We start from the raw sequence: 19,638 nt of genomic DNA on the forward strand, positions 1-19,638 counted from the left end.
GCTGTGAAAGCACAGGTGTGCTGCTACAATGTGCCTCTGGGAACAGATACAACGATTAAGCTCACAGCAGGCAGAGGCCCTGTGACAGACATGGCTCTTAGCCCCTACTAAATAGCGTGATGCACACACACCAACATCCTAGGTGGGAAAATATTTACCCTGATAAAAGAAATGTCCAGTAGTCGAAACTTATTGTTTCTCTCCCTTGCAAGTGTAAACTACTCTTGCGAAAGCTGGCGTCACCCCGACAGACCAGCCTCAATTTGGCATAAGAAAGGAGAAAGAGAATAAAGGAGTACAGAGGTATAAGTAGGGGACCTACAGCAACATGATTTTTGAGTGCTTTTCACTATCTATCTGCTGGTCAGATAAGTGACAGCCTCCCAAGGCTTCTGCAGCTAAGAGGGTCCCTACGCCTTGTCCCTTATTCGTCTTTCCGCGGAATTGAGTGACCAATCCTGGCTTGGCACCGCTGGAATCGAGAGATGCAAGGAGGGTAAGAAGCACTCACACCTGATCTCCTATCTTTAGTGTACACATATTTTGAAATAGAGCTCTATACTTTGTTTTCTTTCTTTGGGATTGTGGCTTCAGTTTTGTAACTTGTTTGTGTGTGTAACATCTCTACATTTAAATAAGTAGGCACTAGCAATTTTGTAACCACATGATTAGAATCTAGCTTAATAAATTTTGGTAACCATTTATGCATAAGCCTGACTTGTTTTCTCTGGTTTACTGTAAAGCAGCCAACACAATTAAAGAACCTCAGCCGTTTTGGCTCTAAAGCCTGGCCATTAGGTGAGAGTACTAAGAGCCTAGCGTTGAGTTGTGCCGCCTCCACGGGGCAAACTCTTGGGGCGCCTGTCAGTCAATCCTGGCTGCCCGCTGCGAAGGAGCTCTGAGCTCTAGCAGTTAAAGTCACGGGTGTGGAGAGGCTCTTAGTGCTGCCATTGGGGCACCTGTCAGTCAGTATTGACTGCCTGCTGCGAAGGAGCTCTGAGCTCTAGCAGTTAAAGTCACGGGTGGTTAGGACCTTGGGACATCCGTCAGCCTAGCCCGGGCTGCCCGCCGCGAAGGGACAGTGCGTCCTAGCGGTTAAAGTCACGGATGGTATAAATGGGCATAGCTGGCACCTCACCAAACATCCTTGGCCGTCGGCTAACAGGAGGTGAGGTGGGGAGCTTGGCTGCCAGTTGGTGCAGAGCAACCACTAATTTTTCCCCATGGTTGCTCCAGCCCCAGAGCACCCACGGAGTCGGCACCTATGCCACCATGGGTGGTAAGAAGGAACTGAGAGGCAGTAGGACCGGCAACTCCTGATATACTGACACATGAGCGCAGCACTCCAGAGGGCACCACAGCCGAACTATGGATACCGCTAAGGCAAAAGTCACTGACAACTGTGCACGTGGGCGTGCACACATCTAGAATGGAATGGACATGAGCAAGCACTCGAAGAAGAATCTAATTTGCTAATGTAGACCAAGCCTTAGCTGTATCTACAGTGGGGGTTAGATTGACCTAATTATATCACATAGGGCTTGTAATTTTTCCAAGGCCTAAGCAATGTAGGTAGGTCAGTCTAATGTTTAGTGCAGACCAGCCCTAAAGCTCAGTCTACACTAGCACTTATGTCATATAACTACGTTGCTCAGGAGTGTGGAAGGTCCAAAATTCTGAGCGATGCAGTTGTACCAACCTAACTCTCAGTGTAGAGAGCGTTATGTCGAAGAGAGGGCTACCGCCTCTCAGGGAGGTGGAGTACATACGCCAACAGGAGACGCCCTCGCATCGGTGTATGTAGCATCTTTTCTGAAGTGCTACAGAGGTGCATCCGCTTCAGTGCAGCAGTTTAAGTGTAGACAAACCCTAGGAGTGGCCTTTTTTTTTTTTTGTTAGGTTCGCCACGAGTTTTCAAAGATAATGGCCAGTGGCTCTGCAATCACAGCCGCCAATTCCTTCAGCACTCTCAGATGCAACTCGTCCGGCCCCATGGACTTGTGCACGTCCAGCTTTTCTAAATAGTCCCTAACCGCCTCTATCTCCACAGAGGGCTGGCCATCTCTTCCGCATTTTGTGATGCCCAGCGCAGCAGTCTGAGAGCTGACCTTGTTAGTGAAAACAGAGGCAAAAAAAAGCATTGAGTACATTAGCTTTTTCCACATCCTCTGTCACTAGGTTGCCTCCCTCATTCAGTAAGGGGCCCACACATTCCTTGGCTTTCTTCTTGTTGCCAACATACCTGAAGAAACCCTTCTTGTTACTCTTGACATCTCTGGCTAGCTGCAGCTCCAGGTGCGATTTGGCCCTCCTGATAACATTCCTACATGCCCGAGCAATATTTTTATACTCTTCCCTGGTCATATGTCCAACCTTCCACTTCTTGTAAGCTTCTTTTTTATGTTTAAGATCCGCTAGGATTTCACCATTAAGCCAAGCTGGTCGCCTGCCATATTTACTATTCTTTCGACTCATCGGGATGGTTTGTCCCTGTAACCTCAACAGGGATTCCTTGAAATACAGCCAGCTCTCCTGGACTCCTTTCCCCTTCAAGTTAGTCCCCCAGGGGATCCTGGCCATCCGTTCCCTGAGGGAGTCGAAGTCTGCTTTCCTGAAGTCCAGGGTCCTTATCCTGCTGCTTACCTTTCTTCCCTGCGTCAGGATCCTGAACTCAACCAACTCATGGTCACTGCCTCCCAGATTCCCATCCACTTTTGCTTCCCCCACTAATTCTACCCGGTTTGTGAGCAGCAGGTCAAGAAAAACGCCCCCCCTAGTTGGCTCCTCTAGCACTTGCGCCAGGAAATTGTCCCCTACGCTTTCCAAAAACTTCCTGGATTGTCTATGCACAGCTGTATTGCTCTCCCAGCAGATATCAGGAAAATTAAAGTCACCCATGAGAATCAGGGCATGCGATCTAGTAGCTTCCGTGAGCTGCCGGAAGAAAGCCTCATCCACCTCATCCCCCTGGTCCGGTGGTCTATAGCAGACTCCCACCACTACATCACTCTTGTTGCACACACTTCTAAACTTAATCCAGAGACACACAGGTTTTTCTGCAGTTTCGTACCGGAGCTCTGAGCAGTCATACTGCTCCCTTACATACAGTGCTACTCCCCCACCTTTTCTGCCCTGCCTGTCCTTCCTGAACAGTTTATAACCATCCATGACAGTACTCCAGTCATGTGAGTTATCCCACCAAGTCTCTGTTATTCCGATCACGTCATAGTTCCTTGACATCACCAGGACCTCCAGTTCTCCCTGCTTGTTTCCAAGGCTTTGTGCATTTGTATATAAGCACTTGAGATAACCTGTTGATCGCCCCTCATTCCCAGTATGAGGCAGGAGCCCTCCCCTCACAGACATTCCTGCCTGTGCTTCCTCCCGGTATCCCGCTTTCCCCACTTACCTCAGGGCTTTGGTCTCCTTCCCCCGGTGAACCTAGTTTAAAGCCCTCCTCACTAGGTTAGCCAGCCTGCTGGCAAAGATGCTCTTCCCTCTCTTCGTAAGATGGAGCCCGTCTCTGCCCAGCACTCCTCCTTCATGGAACACCATCCCATGGTCAAAGAAACCAAAGCCTTCTCTCCGACACCACCTGCGTAGCCATTCGTTGACTTCCACGATTCGACGCTCCCTACCTAGGCCTTTTCCTTCCACGGGGAGGATGGACGAGAACTCCACTTGCGCCTCCAACTCCTTTATCCTTCTTCCTAGAGCCACATAGTCCGCAGTGATCCACTCAAGGTCATTCTTGGCAGTATCATTGGTGCCCACGTGGAGAAGCAGGAAGGGGTAGCGATCCGAGGGCTTGATGAGTCTCGGCAGTCTCTCCATCACATCGCGAATCTTAGCCCCTGGCAAGCAGCAGACTTCTCGGTTTTCCCGGTCAGGGCGGCAGATAGATGACTCAGTCCCCCGGAGGAGAGAGTCCCCGACCACCACCACCCGCCTTCTCCTCTTGGGAGTGGTGGTCGTGGGTACTTCCCCATGGCCTCCTCCCAACACCTTCTTTATCCTCACCATAGGACCTTCCTCCTGGTGTCTGGTAATGTTTGTACTCCTCCATCCTCCAACAGTATGCGTTCTCACTCTCAGCTCCTAGCGCCTCTTGCTCCCAGCTTCTTACACGTGCACCACAAACTGAAGTGAGCTCCTTTTTAAACCCAGGTACCCTGCCTTAATTGATTCTAGCAGCTTCTTGATTGGCTGCAGGTGTTCTAATCAGCCTGTCTGTCTTAATTGTCTCCAGAAGGTTCCTGATTGTTCTGGAACCTTCCCTGTTACCTTACCCAGGGAAAAGGGACCTACTTAACCTGGGGCTAATATATCTGCCTTCTATTACTCTCCTGTAGCCATCTGGCTCGACCCTGTCACACTAGGTATTTATATGGCCCCATTTCCATAGTATCTGAGAGCCTCACACTCTAGTGTATTTATTCTCAGAACATCCCTGTGAGTTAGAGAAGTGATATTATTCTTATGTTACATATGGCAAACAGATTTATTTTGCAAACTCAGCAATGTTCTTTTAATTTTTTATTTTAAAATTCCTTCCGAGTTGGAAATACAAACCCACCCACACCCTGGCCCCCTATGGCCAAGTTTGCAAACTGCCTACAATGTATTCTGATGGGAATCTCTTGCTGCGGTGGAACCATTCAAAGGGGATGGCTTGTAAGACTAGGTGCTCCCATACAGCTCAGATGCTGCATATTAGCAGCTGTCTAATTAAAAACACATTTTAAAGTTGCTACATGACAGTCTGATCTCAGAGTTACATGAGCATCCCAACTTTACATACCTAGGCCAGATGTCTGGCAAGAAGCTCAACACAACTAAGAGTTGTCATAGGAGGAAACTATTGCCCCCTTCGGTCAAGAAAGTTACTCTCTTGAAGCTCTGGGCATTCTATCCCAATTTGTCACAATTTTGCAAACAAGGAGTTCTCCACATAAGCCTTGTCCAAACAACATTTGAAACGGTCGGCAGCAACTGAGCACAGTTTCAGCTACAAAAATGAAGAGGGACTGTGTTTCCATTTCTCATTCATTAGCAATGGTCCCCAACAAAAACACACACCTGAACACTACAAACTTTGGGACTCAGGACCACCTCTCTTTTATAATACATATAATACAGTCCCTATACACACATGGCTATGAGAATCAAAATAATGTAGTGTGGTGTTTTCTATACACCCCTGCAAAACTGGCCAGCTACCCGTATAATTGTGATACACAAACAGCATACTCACAAAACATTCAGCAGCATCATCCATGATGCCCAGCTGGAAGCGCTGCTCATCCTGAAAGGTCTTTGCAAGAGCACTGCGTAGGGCATCAGAGGGCAGTACTTTCTCACTGCTACATTGGAACTGATTGAAGATACCCTGGGGGGGAAAGAGAAAGAAATGTCATCTTTATGGTTATGATAGAAATATTACATATTCCCAGCTGGTTTACTAAGCTTTGGGAGGTAAACATAAAATGAAAGAAACTTCTAAATCTAATTCTCCACTTAGGCCTGGTCTACACCAGAAAATTAGATTGGTTTAACTATGTCAGTAAAATCCACACCTGAGTGATGTTAAGCCAACCTAAATCCTTGTGTAGACAGCACTAGATTCAAGGAAGAATTCTTCCGCTGACCTAGTTACTGCCTCTCAGGGAGGTGGATTGCCTACTCCCATGAGAGAACTCCTCCTGTCAGCATCAGTAGTGTCTACACTGAAGCACTACAGTGGCACAGTGCTTTAAGTGTAAATAAACCCTTAGTATCAATTAATCTGCTCTGTTCCCTCCTGTTCAAGTTCAAATTTCTTGTCTTCATCTTCAAGGCCCTTATGTTACTCTGCTCCATTTCCTTCCTAATTTCTTATGTCACATCAAACCACAACCTTCACCAACTGTCAGCCTCAAACTTTACTCATCCTTTTCTTGCACAATTCTCCTCATGCTTTCCCACACAATTTACAAGACATGAAATACTACCCAGTTCTGGTCCACTAGGCCACCACTCTAATAAGAAAGGCCATACCAGATCAGACCGATGGTCCTTCTAGTCCAGTATCCCATCTCTGACAACAGCCAAAACGAGATGATTCAGAGAAAGGAACCTCTAAGTGGGTGATTATGGAATTATATGAACACAGGGGAAATTTCTTCCTAATCCCATCAGAGGTTGTCTTATGCCTGAAGATTGAAGGTTTGTGGGTTTTTTAAATCCAGTCTAATGTAACTGTGCATGTTTTCATTACCCATATAAATGTTCAATCCTTTTTTGAATCCTGCTAAGCTCTACTCTTCAGTGATATTTTGTGGCTAGGAGTTCCAAGGGATAGGTATGTGCTGTGCAAAAAAAGTCTCTGTCAGTTGTAAATTTACCGCCTTTCAGTTTTATTTGAAGTCCTCTTGTTCTAGCATTATAACAGAGTAAGTAGGAGTGACTAGTTTATCTTCTCCAGACTGTTCATTATTTTGTACATTTCTAACACGTCCTTTCTTTGGGTTGTTGGGTTTAGTGTGCAAGTGTGGGGTGGTGTTGATGGCCTGACAGACAGGATGATTTGGTGGTCCCTTCTGAGCTTGAACCCTGACTATTTGGCATAATATTTTTAGTATCCTTTTCCATACCACTCCTTACGTAGCCTAACTTTTGTTTTTGCTTATTTTGTCTGCTGCTGCACACTCAGCAGCAGCTTTCCTAAAGCTGTCCAAATGACACCCAGGTCTTTTTCCTGAGTGGTCAGTGCTGAGAACCCAGCAATGTGCATAAGTAGTGCCAGTATGTATTATTCCTTCCAATCTGGGTTACACTGAGTTTACCAACACTGAATTTCACCTGCCATCATGCTGCCATTCACATAGCTTTGATAAGTCCCTAGGAGGCTCCTCATAGTTGTTGCAGCATTCCCTTTATTTGTATCCCCCCTAAGAACTCACTTTTTCAATTATGTTCACAAGAAAAGAGTCAACAGTAGTTAAGTAAGATCAGGCCCGCTGATTGGGGGGTGGGGAGGGCAAAGGGGGCCACTGCTCAGGGGTCTGGGGTCTCTGCACGCTGTCCCCACCCCAAGCACCAACTCCACAGTTCACATTGGCTGGGCAGTGGCAGGCAGAAACCGCCCTGGAACCACCGCCTAGGAGCTGCTACAGAGGGGTGTGCCGGTCGCTTTCGGGAGCCACTCAAGGTAAGTGCTGACCCCCTGACCTGCTCCTGCACTCCAACCCCCTGCCCCAGCCTAGAGCCTCCACCCAAACTCCCTCCCAGAGCCCGATCCCGCACCCAAACTCCCTCCCGGAGCCCGACCCCGCACCCGCTCCTGCACCCAAAATCCCTCCCAGACCCTGCAACCCTTTCCACAACTCAACCCTCTACCCAAGCCTGGTGAAAGTGAGTGAGGGTGGGGGAGCGCGAGTAATGGAGGGAGGGGGGATGGAGTGAATGTGGGGGGGCTCGGAGAAGGGACGGGATGGGGCGTGGTCTCAGGGAAAGGGCAGGGCAGGGCACGGCAAGGGTCTTTGGGTTTGCACAATTAGACAGTTGGCAACCCTACCGGGTGGGCATGTAGAAGCCCTGGCCGTGTCAGAAAAGCGCAGCTGGCAGCTCGCTGGGCATGAGCCAGCGCAGGTGCAGCACCACCCAAATGTCAGGCAAACCATGTCCACATGGGCACCCATTGATTGTTCTGCCCTAGGATCTGGTATTGCTGTCAGCGGGCTTGAGTAAAATCAATCATTCCCAATTAAAAATAGCATTATTAAACTAGCCAAATAAGTGGAGAATGGAGGGGCCTGAAGTTGCCAGATTGCTTTGTTTGCCCAGCTAGCATCACAGGTCTAATTCCTGTGTGCATACCTTTAAAGAAGATCTATAATCATTTTGTCTCCTGTGCCACTTCTTGCCATTAATTACAGACAGCTTTTCCCCAGCACTGAGATGCCGCATGCATTGGACATGGACTGTCTATATCTTATTTATTTTCCAAGTTTAATTACTGTTATTGGTCTCTATATTATTGTCATTTCCATGAGCTGGTGAATTGGGATAAAGTTTGCTAAGCCCTGCAATCTTGGGTGCTTTCAGGGAACTAAGAAATTGCAACACAAAGCCTCTTATGTTAATAGTAACTGGTTCCTGTGTGCTACTCCTGCAAAGAGCAGAGGAGATCGAATTACACCTCATTCCCTTCATTCCCTATGACACACTGTACCTCAAAGTAGCACCCTGTAACCACCATATTCACCATTTGTATATGGTTGTGATATTTCATAAAAAAGCACGCTATGTACGGTACCTTATGAAACATCACAATCTGCTGAAACTCATTGTTCTGTCAAAATATGTATACGTTAATGTGTAGGAAGTTATGAGATTTTGCTATATGGTTGTTATTGAAATATGTTGCGAGTTTGGGAGACGCCCACTGCTAGCACTTCAATGACTAAGGTGGTGACACACACCCAAATGGGTGTTAAGCAACCATCACGTGCCATTGACCAGCAAGGGAATTTTAAACATGAGAGTTGCAATTCTGCAAGAGACAGTTGTGCAAGTACCACACAAGGAGGACTGCTCAACTTTGTGACTCGGCAAGGCCTACCAGGACACGTCTGGGCCAGTGTTTTTCCTGGGACATGAACTGACTGTGTAAAATCAGGGACAGCAGTATCACGGGACCGTCTCTCTCCTCTCCCACCTACACTGAAGGCAACAAGATTGCTGGGAAGACAAAGGCCTGGTCTACACTGGGGGGCGGGGGAAATCGATCTAAGATACGCAACGAGAATAGCGTAGCTGAAATCAACATATCTTAGATCGACTTAGAATCACTTACTTCACGTCCTTGATGGCCGCCGCTTCCCCGTTGACTCCGCTTCCGCCTCTCGCCGTGGTGGAGTTCCGGAGTTGATGGCAGAGCTATCGACTTATCGCGTCTACACAAGACGCGATAAATCGATCCCCGATAGATCAATCACTACCCGCCGATCCGGCGGGTCATGTAGAAGTGGCCAAAGACTTTCAACTGAAGAAACTGGTCCCAGGCTGAGAAGGAAATTCAGCCTGTGTATTAAGAACTGTAACCTGCCTGAAACATCAGGTGGGATGAGAAAGGCTGTTTAATTCAATTCTTGCTTAGTCTGAAAGTTTAGGATTTAGACTGTGATTTTATTTTTATTTCTTAGGTAACTATCTCCGACTTTTCTGCCTACCACTTATGATCACTTAAAATCTTTCTGTAGTTAATAAACTTATTTTAATGTTTTATCCTTACCAGTGAGTTTGTCTGAAGTGCTTAGGGAATCTGCTCAGATTGCAATGGTTGCTGAGTGTCCACTATCCTTTGACGATGAGCAAACTAATTAATGAGCTTCCATTGTTCAAAAGAAGGTCTTGAGCAGTGTAAGGCAGTACATTTCTGGGGTGCAAGGCTGGAAGGATTTGCTCGTGTTTTCCTGTGTATGGTTCATGAGTGGTTTAGAGAACATTCATGCAAGTTAGCTAGATGTGTCTCCGCATGTTGCTGAGTGAGTGATAACAGCACCTGGAGGGGTTTGCTGCTTGTCACTAGCAAAGCATTGTGAGAGACAGCCCATGCTGGAAAGTTTCCACAGTTCCAGGTTGTAACCTGGGATCCCATCACACCCTACAATCCTGCTTCCACCTCTCTCAAAGAGCAATCATATTCTCTTTGCAGAACACCAAGAACATTTAGTACAGAAGAAGAGAGTAACACATTATAGTTCCACTAAACATACCTGTAACTGGGATTTCTCCAAAAGCAAACAAAGATCTGGTAGGACAATGTAAAGGGAGTGGGAGAGTAAATAAGGTTGATTTCTTGATGCAGTTTCCAAACAAATACTAACTGGGTGCATCTGTACTTAAAGTTTTTGCACTGTTGGTGTGGCACCAGTGCAGTTCCCTTAGCAGCAGCCATGTTGAAAATGCCAGTGTTGACAGGGTTGGGCACTACAGTAGTAAAAATGCCTTTGCCCTGTTGATACTATTATTTATTATTTGGTATTGTGGTAGTGCCTAGGGGCTCATTCAGGGTATGTCTACATTGGAATGTAAGCCCAGGGTTTGAACAAAGGCTCAAGCCTAACCCCCCTTCTGTCTAAACACAAATTGTGCTAACCCAGGGCTCAGACTGAGGACCTCATGGGAGCTGAGGGTGTAAGTCTGAGTCAAGCCAGGACCCAGGGTTCAAGCCCTATTACTTTGCTGTAGAGATGCAGTCTTATGGGGGTCATGCTCTCGGAGTCTGCCAAAAGACTTCCACATCCCCACAGGCTGACTTTCTTCATCCTCTGGAAAGCCAAGTTTGGGGGACAGTCAAGTTTTCTCACACCACATTATGAACAAAGGGCAGCCACATTTTGGGAGGGCGCTGGAAGTCTGGGATATGGGTGGTTGGACTTGGGCCTGCATTATGCAGTGTAAACGCTGGAGCTCCAGGTTGGGGTCTGTGATAAATAAAGTGGTGGGGTAGCTCCCGTTTATGGACACCCAGCCAGCCATTTAGCTATAAAATTCCTTTTAGTGGCTGTTCTCTGCTTGCTTTAACTGTAAAGGGTTAACAAAGTTCCCCAGGTAAAGGAAAAGGAGTGGGCACCTGACCAAAAGAGCCAATGGGAAGGCTAGAACTTTTAAAAATGGAGAAAAAACTTCCCTTTGTCTGTCTGTGTCTGTTATTCTCTGGAGAAGGAGACACGGAGCAGCAATGCTATAAGCAGGAATGCTGTGTAAGGCTTCATCAGATAATGCCTAGAATTACTTATTTGAAACCCCACAAATGTATAAGTAAATTAGGAATGTTTAGCTAGATGCAATCAGGTTTATTTTTTATTATTTTGGCTTGCGGATCTCCTCTGTGCTAACCCCAGATGCTTTTCTTTTGCTTGTAACCTTTAAACTGAACCTCAAGAGAGCTACCTTAATGCTTAATTTTTGTAATTGTTTCTTTTAAGATCTAGCAAAAAGCCTAAGTTCCAAATGTATTTTCCCCCCTCTTTTCTTTTCTTTTCTTTTCTTTTCTTCTCTTTTCTTGTTTTTGCTGCCTGTGGGGGAACAGGCCTGCAAAGGGATCAGCCTGCAAAGCCAGGGAGTCCAACAAACCGTTTATTTTGTTTTCTTTTCTATATGTGTGGCAACAGAATAGCTACGCTAGAGTAGGGCAGCCCTGTGCATGAGGTTGAGGTCAGGCACCAAAACCTTAGAAAAACCAGTCTTCCCAAAGCAGCACACCACAGAGAATACAGACCCAGATTAAGCCCAGACATCCAGCTTCATGACGAAAATGAACGGGGACTCCCCAGGACGGAAGGGATAGCCCTCCCCCAACCGAGATCCCAGTGCCAGGAGGGAGGGAGGGAGGCCTTTAACTCAGGCCAAGTTCTAACTGAGGCATAAAGGAATTTCTACCTAGAGATGAAGCGCTTGGAAGTGGAGAACGAGCGCTTGGAGGTGGAAGCGGAGGAGAGAACAGAGGCAAAGCGCTTGGAGGCAGAGTTAGAGCTGAAGCGCTTAGAGCTGGAAAGGGCTAAGCTGGGTCTACCAGGTAACCCTAACAGTCCTTCTCCAGGTGCCACTCCCCATTCCAAGAAATTCCCCACATACGAGGTATGCGATGATATAGAGACCTTCTTAGAAAATTTTGAAAGGGCCTGCCTTGGATACAACATCTCTACAGACCAGTATATGGTGGAACTGAGGTCGTAGCTCAGTGGACCCTTAGCAGAGGTAGCAGCTGAAATGCCTAAAGAACCCACGAACAACTACGAACTTTTTTTTTTAAAAAGGCCAGAATTAGAATGGGGCTAACACCTGAGCATGCCTGTCTGTGGTTCAGAGCCCTAAGGTGGACGTGGCATTTTCCTGACACGCCTATCACATCGTAAAAAATTGGGATGCCTGGGTATCAGGAGCAAGTGTTAAGTCTCTGGAAGATCTCTCTCTCCCAATGCAAATGGAGCAGTTCTTAGAGGGTGTTCCTGAGGAAACAGAAAGGTACATCCTCGATGGGAAGCCCAAAACTGTAATCGAGGTGGGGGAGATTGGAACCAAATGGATGGAGGTGGCGGAGAAGAAGAAAGCTAGTAGCAGTTTGAGAGGATACCAGAAGGGGCAACCCGAGACGACACCCCACCACTGGGGTCATCCCAAAGCCCCATTTTGCAAAGAGGAGCCCTCCACACAGCCAGGGAGATCCCAGATGCCCTCTCATCCCACCACCCCACTTTCCAACCACCCAACTTGCCCCAGCTCGCAGTCAGCTGGGCGATGCATTAAATGTAATGAGCTATGGCATGTAAAGGCCATCTGCCCCAAGAGCACCAGCTGACTGCAGTTCATCACCTCGGAGTCCCACCAAGAACCTTCAGGCCCAGATGCCTCACAAATACCACCAGAGCAAAGGGAAACTGTGAGTGTGAGCGGGAGGAAGATTACTGCGTGGAGAGACACTGGTGCACAGGTGTCAGCTATCCACCAAACCCTGGTGGACTCCAAATTCATCGACCCAGAGGCCCAAGTGCAAGTGCAACCTTTTAAGGCCACCTCTTAACTTGCCTACAGCCAGGTTTCCTGTCCAGTACAAGGGCTAGTGAGGAATATGGACTTTTGCAGTCTATGACGATTATCCAATTCCCATGCTGCTGAGAGAAGACTTAGCCAACCATGTGAGGCTAACAAAAAGGGTGGGGATTGTTACCCGCAGCCAGGCTAAATAGGCCTCCACACTTAACTCCATTCCTAAGCCTCCTACAGGAGCCAAGCCAGAGGTGGTGAAACGAGTCTATGGCAGCAGTTGTAAATCCAGTTCCTGGAACCCAGCCAGAACCAGCCCAAGGATCAGAGCTGGCGGAGCAGTCAGCACCAGAGCCCATGCTTCCAACCCTGCCAGAGTCAGGGGAGGCAGCACCAAAGGGTGTCACAGAGCCTGCACCTACAGCAGCAGCTAAACCGGAGCAAGAGGCTCAACTGGAGCCTGAAATACCACCTAGTACACCAGCAGAGAGCGGTTCACAGACAATGGAAACAACCCCATCACCTACGTTGCTTCCAGTGGGACCAAGCCCAAGTCCACAACCCAGTGAGGAACTAATGTCTCCAGCATCAAGGAAGCAGTTCCAGACAGAGCAGGAAGCGGATGAGACACTCAAGGGAGCTTGGATGGCGGCATGGAGCGACCCACCACTTCTCAGCTCTTCTAATAGGTCCAGGTTTGTTATAGGAGAATTCTTATATGAGGAGACCCTTTCTGGTGTGCACAAGGATGATTGGCATCCTCAGAGACAGTTTGGTAACTCCAACTAGGGGACAGCTCTTGAGCTTAGCCCATGATCACCCTAGTGGCCATGCTGAGGGGGAACAGGACCAAAGACCTTTTAGGGAAGTCATTCCACTGTGAGGGGATTGGCAAGGATGTTTCTACCTATGTCTGGTCTTGTGAGGTGTGCTAGAGGGTGGGAAAGCCCCAAGACCAGGTCAAGGCCCCTCTCCAGCCACACCCCATCATTGAGGTTCCATTTCAGCATGTAGCTGTGGATATTCTGGGTCCTTTCCTGAAGAAGACACCCAGAGAAAAGCTGTATATACTGATCATCATGTATTTTGCCACCCGATGTCCGGAAGCAATAGCTTTAAGCAACACCAGGACTAAAAGCATGAGCCAGGCATGGTCAGACATTTTTGCCAGGGTAGGTTGGCCCTCTGACATCCTTACAGATTCGGGAACTAACTTTCTGGCAGGGACCATGAAACGTCTTGGGAAAGCTCATGGGGTGAACCACTTGATTGCCACCCCTTACCACCATCAAACAAATGGCCTACTGGAGAAGTTTAATGGGACTTTGGGGGCCATGATATGTAAATTCGTGAATGAGCACTCCAATGATTGGGACCTAGTGTTGCAGCAGTTGCTCTTTGCCTACAGGGCTGTACCACATCCAAGTTTATGGTTTTCACCCATTGAACTCATTTATGGCCATGAAGTTAAGGGGCCATTACAGTTGGTCATGCAGCAATGGGAATGGGTTACATCATCTCCAGGAACTAACATTTTGGACTTCCTAACCAACCTGCAAAACACCCTCAAGGACTCTCTAGCCCTTGCTCAAGAAAACCTACAGGATGCTCAACAAGAGCAAAAGGCCTGGTATAATAAACATGACCGAGAGCGTTCCTTCAGAGTAGGTGACCAAGTCATGGTCCTGAAAGCGCTCCAGGCCAATAAGATGGAAGCATCGTGGGAGGGGCCATTTATAGTCCGAGAGCGCCTGGGAGCTGTTAATTACCTCATAGTGTTCTTAAACCAAACCCTAAAACCTAAAGTATAGCATGTTAATTCTCTAAAGCCCTTTTATTCCTGAGAAATCAAGATTCTCCCATTTACAGCCCAGGAGAAAGACAATGCTGAGTGGCCTGAAAAAGTCTACTATGAAGGAAAAAGCAATGGTGGTGTAGAAAAGGTGAGCTTTTCCATCACCCTTGGGCTTAAGCAGTGACAGCAAATCCAGGAGCTGTGCACCAGCTTCGCGCCAATGTTTTCAGCCATCCCAGGACGGAGAGAATGGTTATTGACACAGGTTATGCTCACCCAATTAGAGCCCAACCCTACCGGATGGCTCCTCAAGCCAAAACTGCAATAAAAAGGGAAATCAAAGACATGTTACAGATGGGCCTCTCAGAGTGCATGGGCCTCTCCAGCGGTTCTGGTTCCCAAACCAGATGGGGAAATCTGCTTTTGTGTGGACCACCATAAGCTAAATAATGTAACTCATCCAAAAAACTATCCAATGCCACCCAGAGATGAGCTATTGGAGAAACTGGGTCGTGCCCATTTCATCTCAGTCTTAGACTTAAATGAGGCGTACTGGCAAGTGCCGCTAGATGACCGAGCCAAGAAAAGGCCCGCCTTCATCACCCATGTAGGGTTGTATGAATTTAATGTGCTCCCTTTCGGACTGCGAAATGCATCCACCACTTTCCAGAGACTGGTAGATAACTTTCTGACTGCATCTGGGTAATTTGCAGTCACCTACCTTGACGATATGGCTATCTTCTCTGATTCATGGGCAAAACACCTGGAGCACCTCCAAGTTGTCTTCCAGCACATAAGGGAGGCAGGATTAACAGTTAAGGCCAAAAAGCATCAAATAGGCCTAAACAAGGTAACGTACTTTGGACAGCAGGTGGGTCAAGGTACGATCAACCCCCTACAAGCTAAGGTAAATGCTATCCAAAATTGGCCTGTCCCTAAATCAAAGAAACAGGTCCAATCCTTCTTGGCCTTGGCTGGATATTACCAACGATTTGTACTACACTACAGGCAATTTTCCACCCTACTGACAGTCCTGACCAGGAAAAGACAGCCAACTGCCGTTCAGTGGACTAAAGGCTGTCTGACATTTCTCAACCAGCTTAAGGCGGCCCTTACATCTGAACCTGTACTGAGGGCCCCGGACTTCGACCAACTATTTGTCATAACCAGCGTCCGAGCGTGATATGGGAGCAGTTTTAATGCAGGAAGGACCAGATCAATAATTCCAACCTGTCGTGTTTCTCAGCAAAAATCTTTCTGAGTGGGAAAGCCACTGTTCAATCTCAGAAAAAGAATGTTATGCCATTGTGTATGCTCTGGAGAAGCTACGCCCATACATTTGTGGACGGCGGTTCTACCTGCAGACTGACCCTGCTGCACTGAAGTGGCTTCACACAGTCAAAGAGACTGACAAAAAACTTCTTTGGTGGAGTTTAGCTCTTCAAGACTTTGATTTTGAGATACAACACATTTCAGGAGCCTCTCAGAAAGTGGCTGATGCACTCTCCCGGGAAGGTTTCCCAGAATCAGCGAGGTAAAAATGTCCCTGCATTCTAAGTCATTGTAATCCTTAAAATGTAAAAAGTACAGTTTAGTTCTTCATGTAATTGTTAGAAAATTAGAGGTGCATGTATCTTTTTAACTCTGTTTACTAAACCTCCAGGAAGAAATCCCAGCCAGTGTGGACCCAACCTGACCCGACCCAGGCTGGCCAGCACCATCTGTGATTTGGGGGGCGTGTGATAAATAAAGTGTTGGGGTACCTCCCGTTTATGGACACCCAGCCAGCCAGTTAGCTATAAAATTCCTCTTAGTGGCTGTTCTCTGCTCGCTTTACCTGTAAAGGGTTAACAAAGTTCCCCAGGTAAAGGAAAAGGAGTGGGCACCTGACCAAAGGTCAGACTTTGACTCCCTCAGGGAACTGATGGGCAGGATCCCCTGAGAGAACAACATGAAGGAGAAAGGAGTCCAGGAGAGCTGGCTGTAGTTTAAAGAATCCTTACTGAGGTTGCAGGAACAAACCATTCCGATGTGTAGAAAGAACAGTAAATATGGCAGGAGACCAGCTTGGTTTAACAGTGAAATCCTTGCTGATCTTAAAACACAAAAAAGAAGCTTACAAGAAGTGGAAGATTGGACAAATGTCCAGGGAGTATAAAAATATTGCTCAGGCATGCATGAGTGAAATCAGGAAGGCCAAATCACACTTGAAATTGCAGATAGCACGGGATATTAAGAGTAACAAGAAGGGTTTCTTCAGGTATGTTAGCAACAAGAAGAAAGTCAAGGAAAGTGTGGGCCCCTTACTGAACGAGGGAGGCAACCTAGTGACAGAGAATGTGGAAAAAGCTAATGTACTCAATGCTTTTTCGGCTCCTGTCTTCACGAACAAGGTCAGCTCCCAGACTACTGCACTGGGCAGCACAGTATGGGGAGGAAGTGACCAGCCCTCTGTGGAGAAAGAAGCAGTTCAGGAGTATTTAGAAAAGCTGGACGAGCACAAGTCCATGGGGCCGGATGTGCTGTATCCGAGGGTGCTAAAGAAGTTGGTGGATGTGATTGCAGAGCCATTGGCCTTTATCTTTGAAAACTCATGGCGATCGGGGGAGGTCCTGAATGACTGGAAAAAGGCTAATGTAGTGCCCATCTTTAAAAAAGAGAATGAGGAAGATCTGGAGAACTACAGGTCAGTCAGCCTCACCTCAGTCCCTGGAAAAATCATGGAGCGGGTCCTCAAGGAATCGCTTTTAAAGCACTTAGAGGAGAGGAAAGTGATCAGGAACAGTCAGCATGGATTCACCAAGGGCAAGTCATGCCTGACTAATCTAATTGCCTTCTATGACGAGATAACTGGCTCTGTGGATGAGGGGAAAGCAGTGGACATGTTATTCCTGGACTTTAGCAAAGCTTTTGATACGGACTCCCACAGTATTCTTGCCAGCAAGTTAAAGTAGTATGGACTAGAAGGTGCCACCTTACAGTCCATTCACCAGCAGCAGAAGGTTGATTTTCTTTTTTGGTGGTTTGGGTTCTGTAGTTTCCACATCGGAGTGTTGCTCTTTTAAGACATCTGAAAGCATGCTCCACGCCTCATCCCTCTCAGATTTTGGAAGGCACTTCAGGTTCTTAATCCTTGGGTTGAGTGCTGTATCTACCCTTAGAAATCTCACATTGGTACCTTCTTTGCGTTTTCTCAAATCTGCTGTTAAAGTGTTCTTAAAACAAACATGTACTGTACTGGGTTATCATCTGAGACTGCTATAACATGAAATACATGACGGAATGCAGGCAAAACAGAACAGGAAACATACCATTCTCCCCCAAGGAGTTCAGTCACAAATTTAATTAACGCATTATTTTTTTAACTAGCATCATCAGCACGGAAACATGTCCTCTGAAATGCTGGCCAAAGCATGAAGGGACATATGAATGTTTAGCATATCTGGCACATAAATACCTTGCAATGCTGGCTATAAAAGTGCCATGAGAACGCTTGTTCTCACTTTCAGGTGATACTGTAAATAAGCAACTGTCAGCAGTATCTCCCGTAAATGTAAACAAACTTGTTTGTCTTAGCAATTGGCTGAACAAGAAGTAGGACTGAGTGAACTTGTAGGCTCTAAAGTTTTACATTTGAGTGCAGTTATGTAACGAAAAAAATTCTTACACTTTTACGATAAAGAGATTGCACTACAGTACTTGTACGAGGTGAACTGAAAAATATTTCTTTTATCATTTTCACAGTGCAAATATTTGTAATAAAAAACAATATAAAGTGAGCACAGTACACCTTGTATTCTGTGTTGTAATAGAAATCAATATATTTGAAAATGTAGAAAAACATCAAAAATATTTAATAAATTTCAATTGGTATTCTATTGTTTAAACAGCAGGGTGACCAGATGTTTTGATTTTATAGGGACAGTCCTGATATTCGGGGCTTTGTCTTATATAGGCACCTATTACTCCCCACCCCTTATCCTGATTTTTCACGCTTGCTATCTGGTCATCCTATTTAACAGCGTGATTAATCACAATTTTTTTAATCACAGTTAATTTTTTTTTAGTTAATAGCTTGAGTTAACTGTGATTAAATCAACAGCCCTAATTTTTACATTAAGCAGCAAAGGCTCACACATCTATTCTATGCCATTTAACAACATATTTAAGCACCACAGTGTCAAACTACACAGTTGCGCATTGTCCGTGTGGACAGGAGGAAGAAGTTACTCACCTTGTGCAGTAACAATGGTTCTTCAAGATGTGTGTCCCAATGAGTGCTCCACTGTAGGTGTGTGTGCGGCCCCATGCTGCTGATTGAAGTATTTCAATAGCAGTCCGTCCCACATGCACCGCTCCCCACCTGTCACTAGACTAGTCAGTGTGCATAGGCATTTCCTCCTCAGTTCCCTCTCTACCACAGAATCAACCGGTGGAACTCTGAAATAGAGTGTTGTACAAGCACCTCAACCAACCTGTCAAAAATGCCATTTTGAGCTTGAGGGCTGAGACAAAGTTGGTTGTGGTTTCGAGTGCTTCCACTTGGGGAATCTTGATTTCTTTCTCTGTGGCTAATAGGATCTCTGTGACGACCACTGAGGCATGTACTGCGATGACTGGGACTTAAACGACGGCTGAGGACTGTATTTTCTCTTGTAGGCCGGTGTGCATATCCCTAGGGAACGAAGAATTGTCCGAGAATCCTTCAATGTGCGAAGAGATGTGTCTGTCTTTTCAGTGAACAGCTTCATTTCCCTCAAAGGGAAGGTCTCCGCCATGATTAGGACCTCTTTAGGGAAGCCGGACAACTGCAGCCACAAAGCCCTTCTCTCAACCACAGCTGTGGAATTTGAATGTGCTGCCATGTCTGTTGCATATAATGTGGACGGGAGAGACGTTTTCACCACCATCTGACCCTTGTTAATTATGGCCATAAATTGGTCTTTTGAGGAGTCTGGAGCTGATTAATAAAGGAATCTAGTTTCACATAGCTCTGGTCGTCATATTTAGCCAACAAGGCCTGATAATTAGCCACCTGGAACTGAAGAGTGGCTGATGAATACGCTCTTCTGCCAAACAGGTCCAAGCATTTCCCATCTTGGTCATACGGGGTGGATTTAAACTGGTATTGGCATTTAACAATTAACCGCATCCACAATGATGAATTTGGAAGCAAATGAGAAAATACAAATTCCGTGTCCTTGGCCGACACATAATACCTTTTGTCCACCCGATTGCATGTCAGCAGGATGGGCACAGGGGTCTGCCACATAACTCTGGCAGGATCCAGGAGTGCCTCATTAACTTGGAGG

The 19,638-nt window shown here is 46.6% G+C and overlaps 1 protein-coding gene across 23 annotated transcripts in view; it reads right to left on the minus strand.

Moving 5' to 3' along the window:
• USP54 (ubiquitin specific peptidase 54) overlaps positions 1-19,638 on the minus strand; it is a 278,081-nt gene that overhangs the window by 113,718 nt on the left and 144,725 nt on the right. For 21 of the 23 annotated variants that reach the window (XM_073352837.1, XM_073352836.1, XM_073352834.1 and 18 more), the window contains one exon: positions 5,255-5,389. In XM_073352837.1, coding sequence (XP_073208938.1) covers positions 5,255-5,389 — 135 coding nt within the window. Of the gene's footprint in view, positions 1-5,254; positions 5,390-8,836; positions 12,191-19,638 lie in introns of those variants that run through there. The other 2 variants (XM_073352846.1, XM_073352845.1) reach the window with 2 other exon arrangements.

The sequence above is a fragment of the Lepidochelys kempii genome, chromosome 7, assembly GCF_965140265.1.
Source record: "Lepidochelys kempii isolate rLepKem1 chromosome 7, rLepKem1.hap2, whole genome shotgun sequence".
Taxonomy (NCBI): Eukaryota; Metazoa; Chordata; order Testudines; family Cheloniidae; genus Lepidochelys; species Lepidochelys kempii.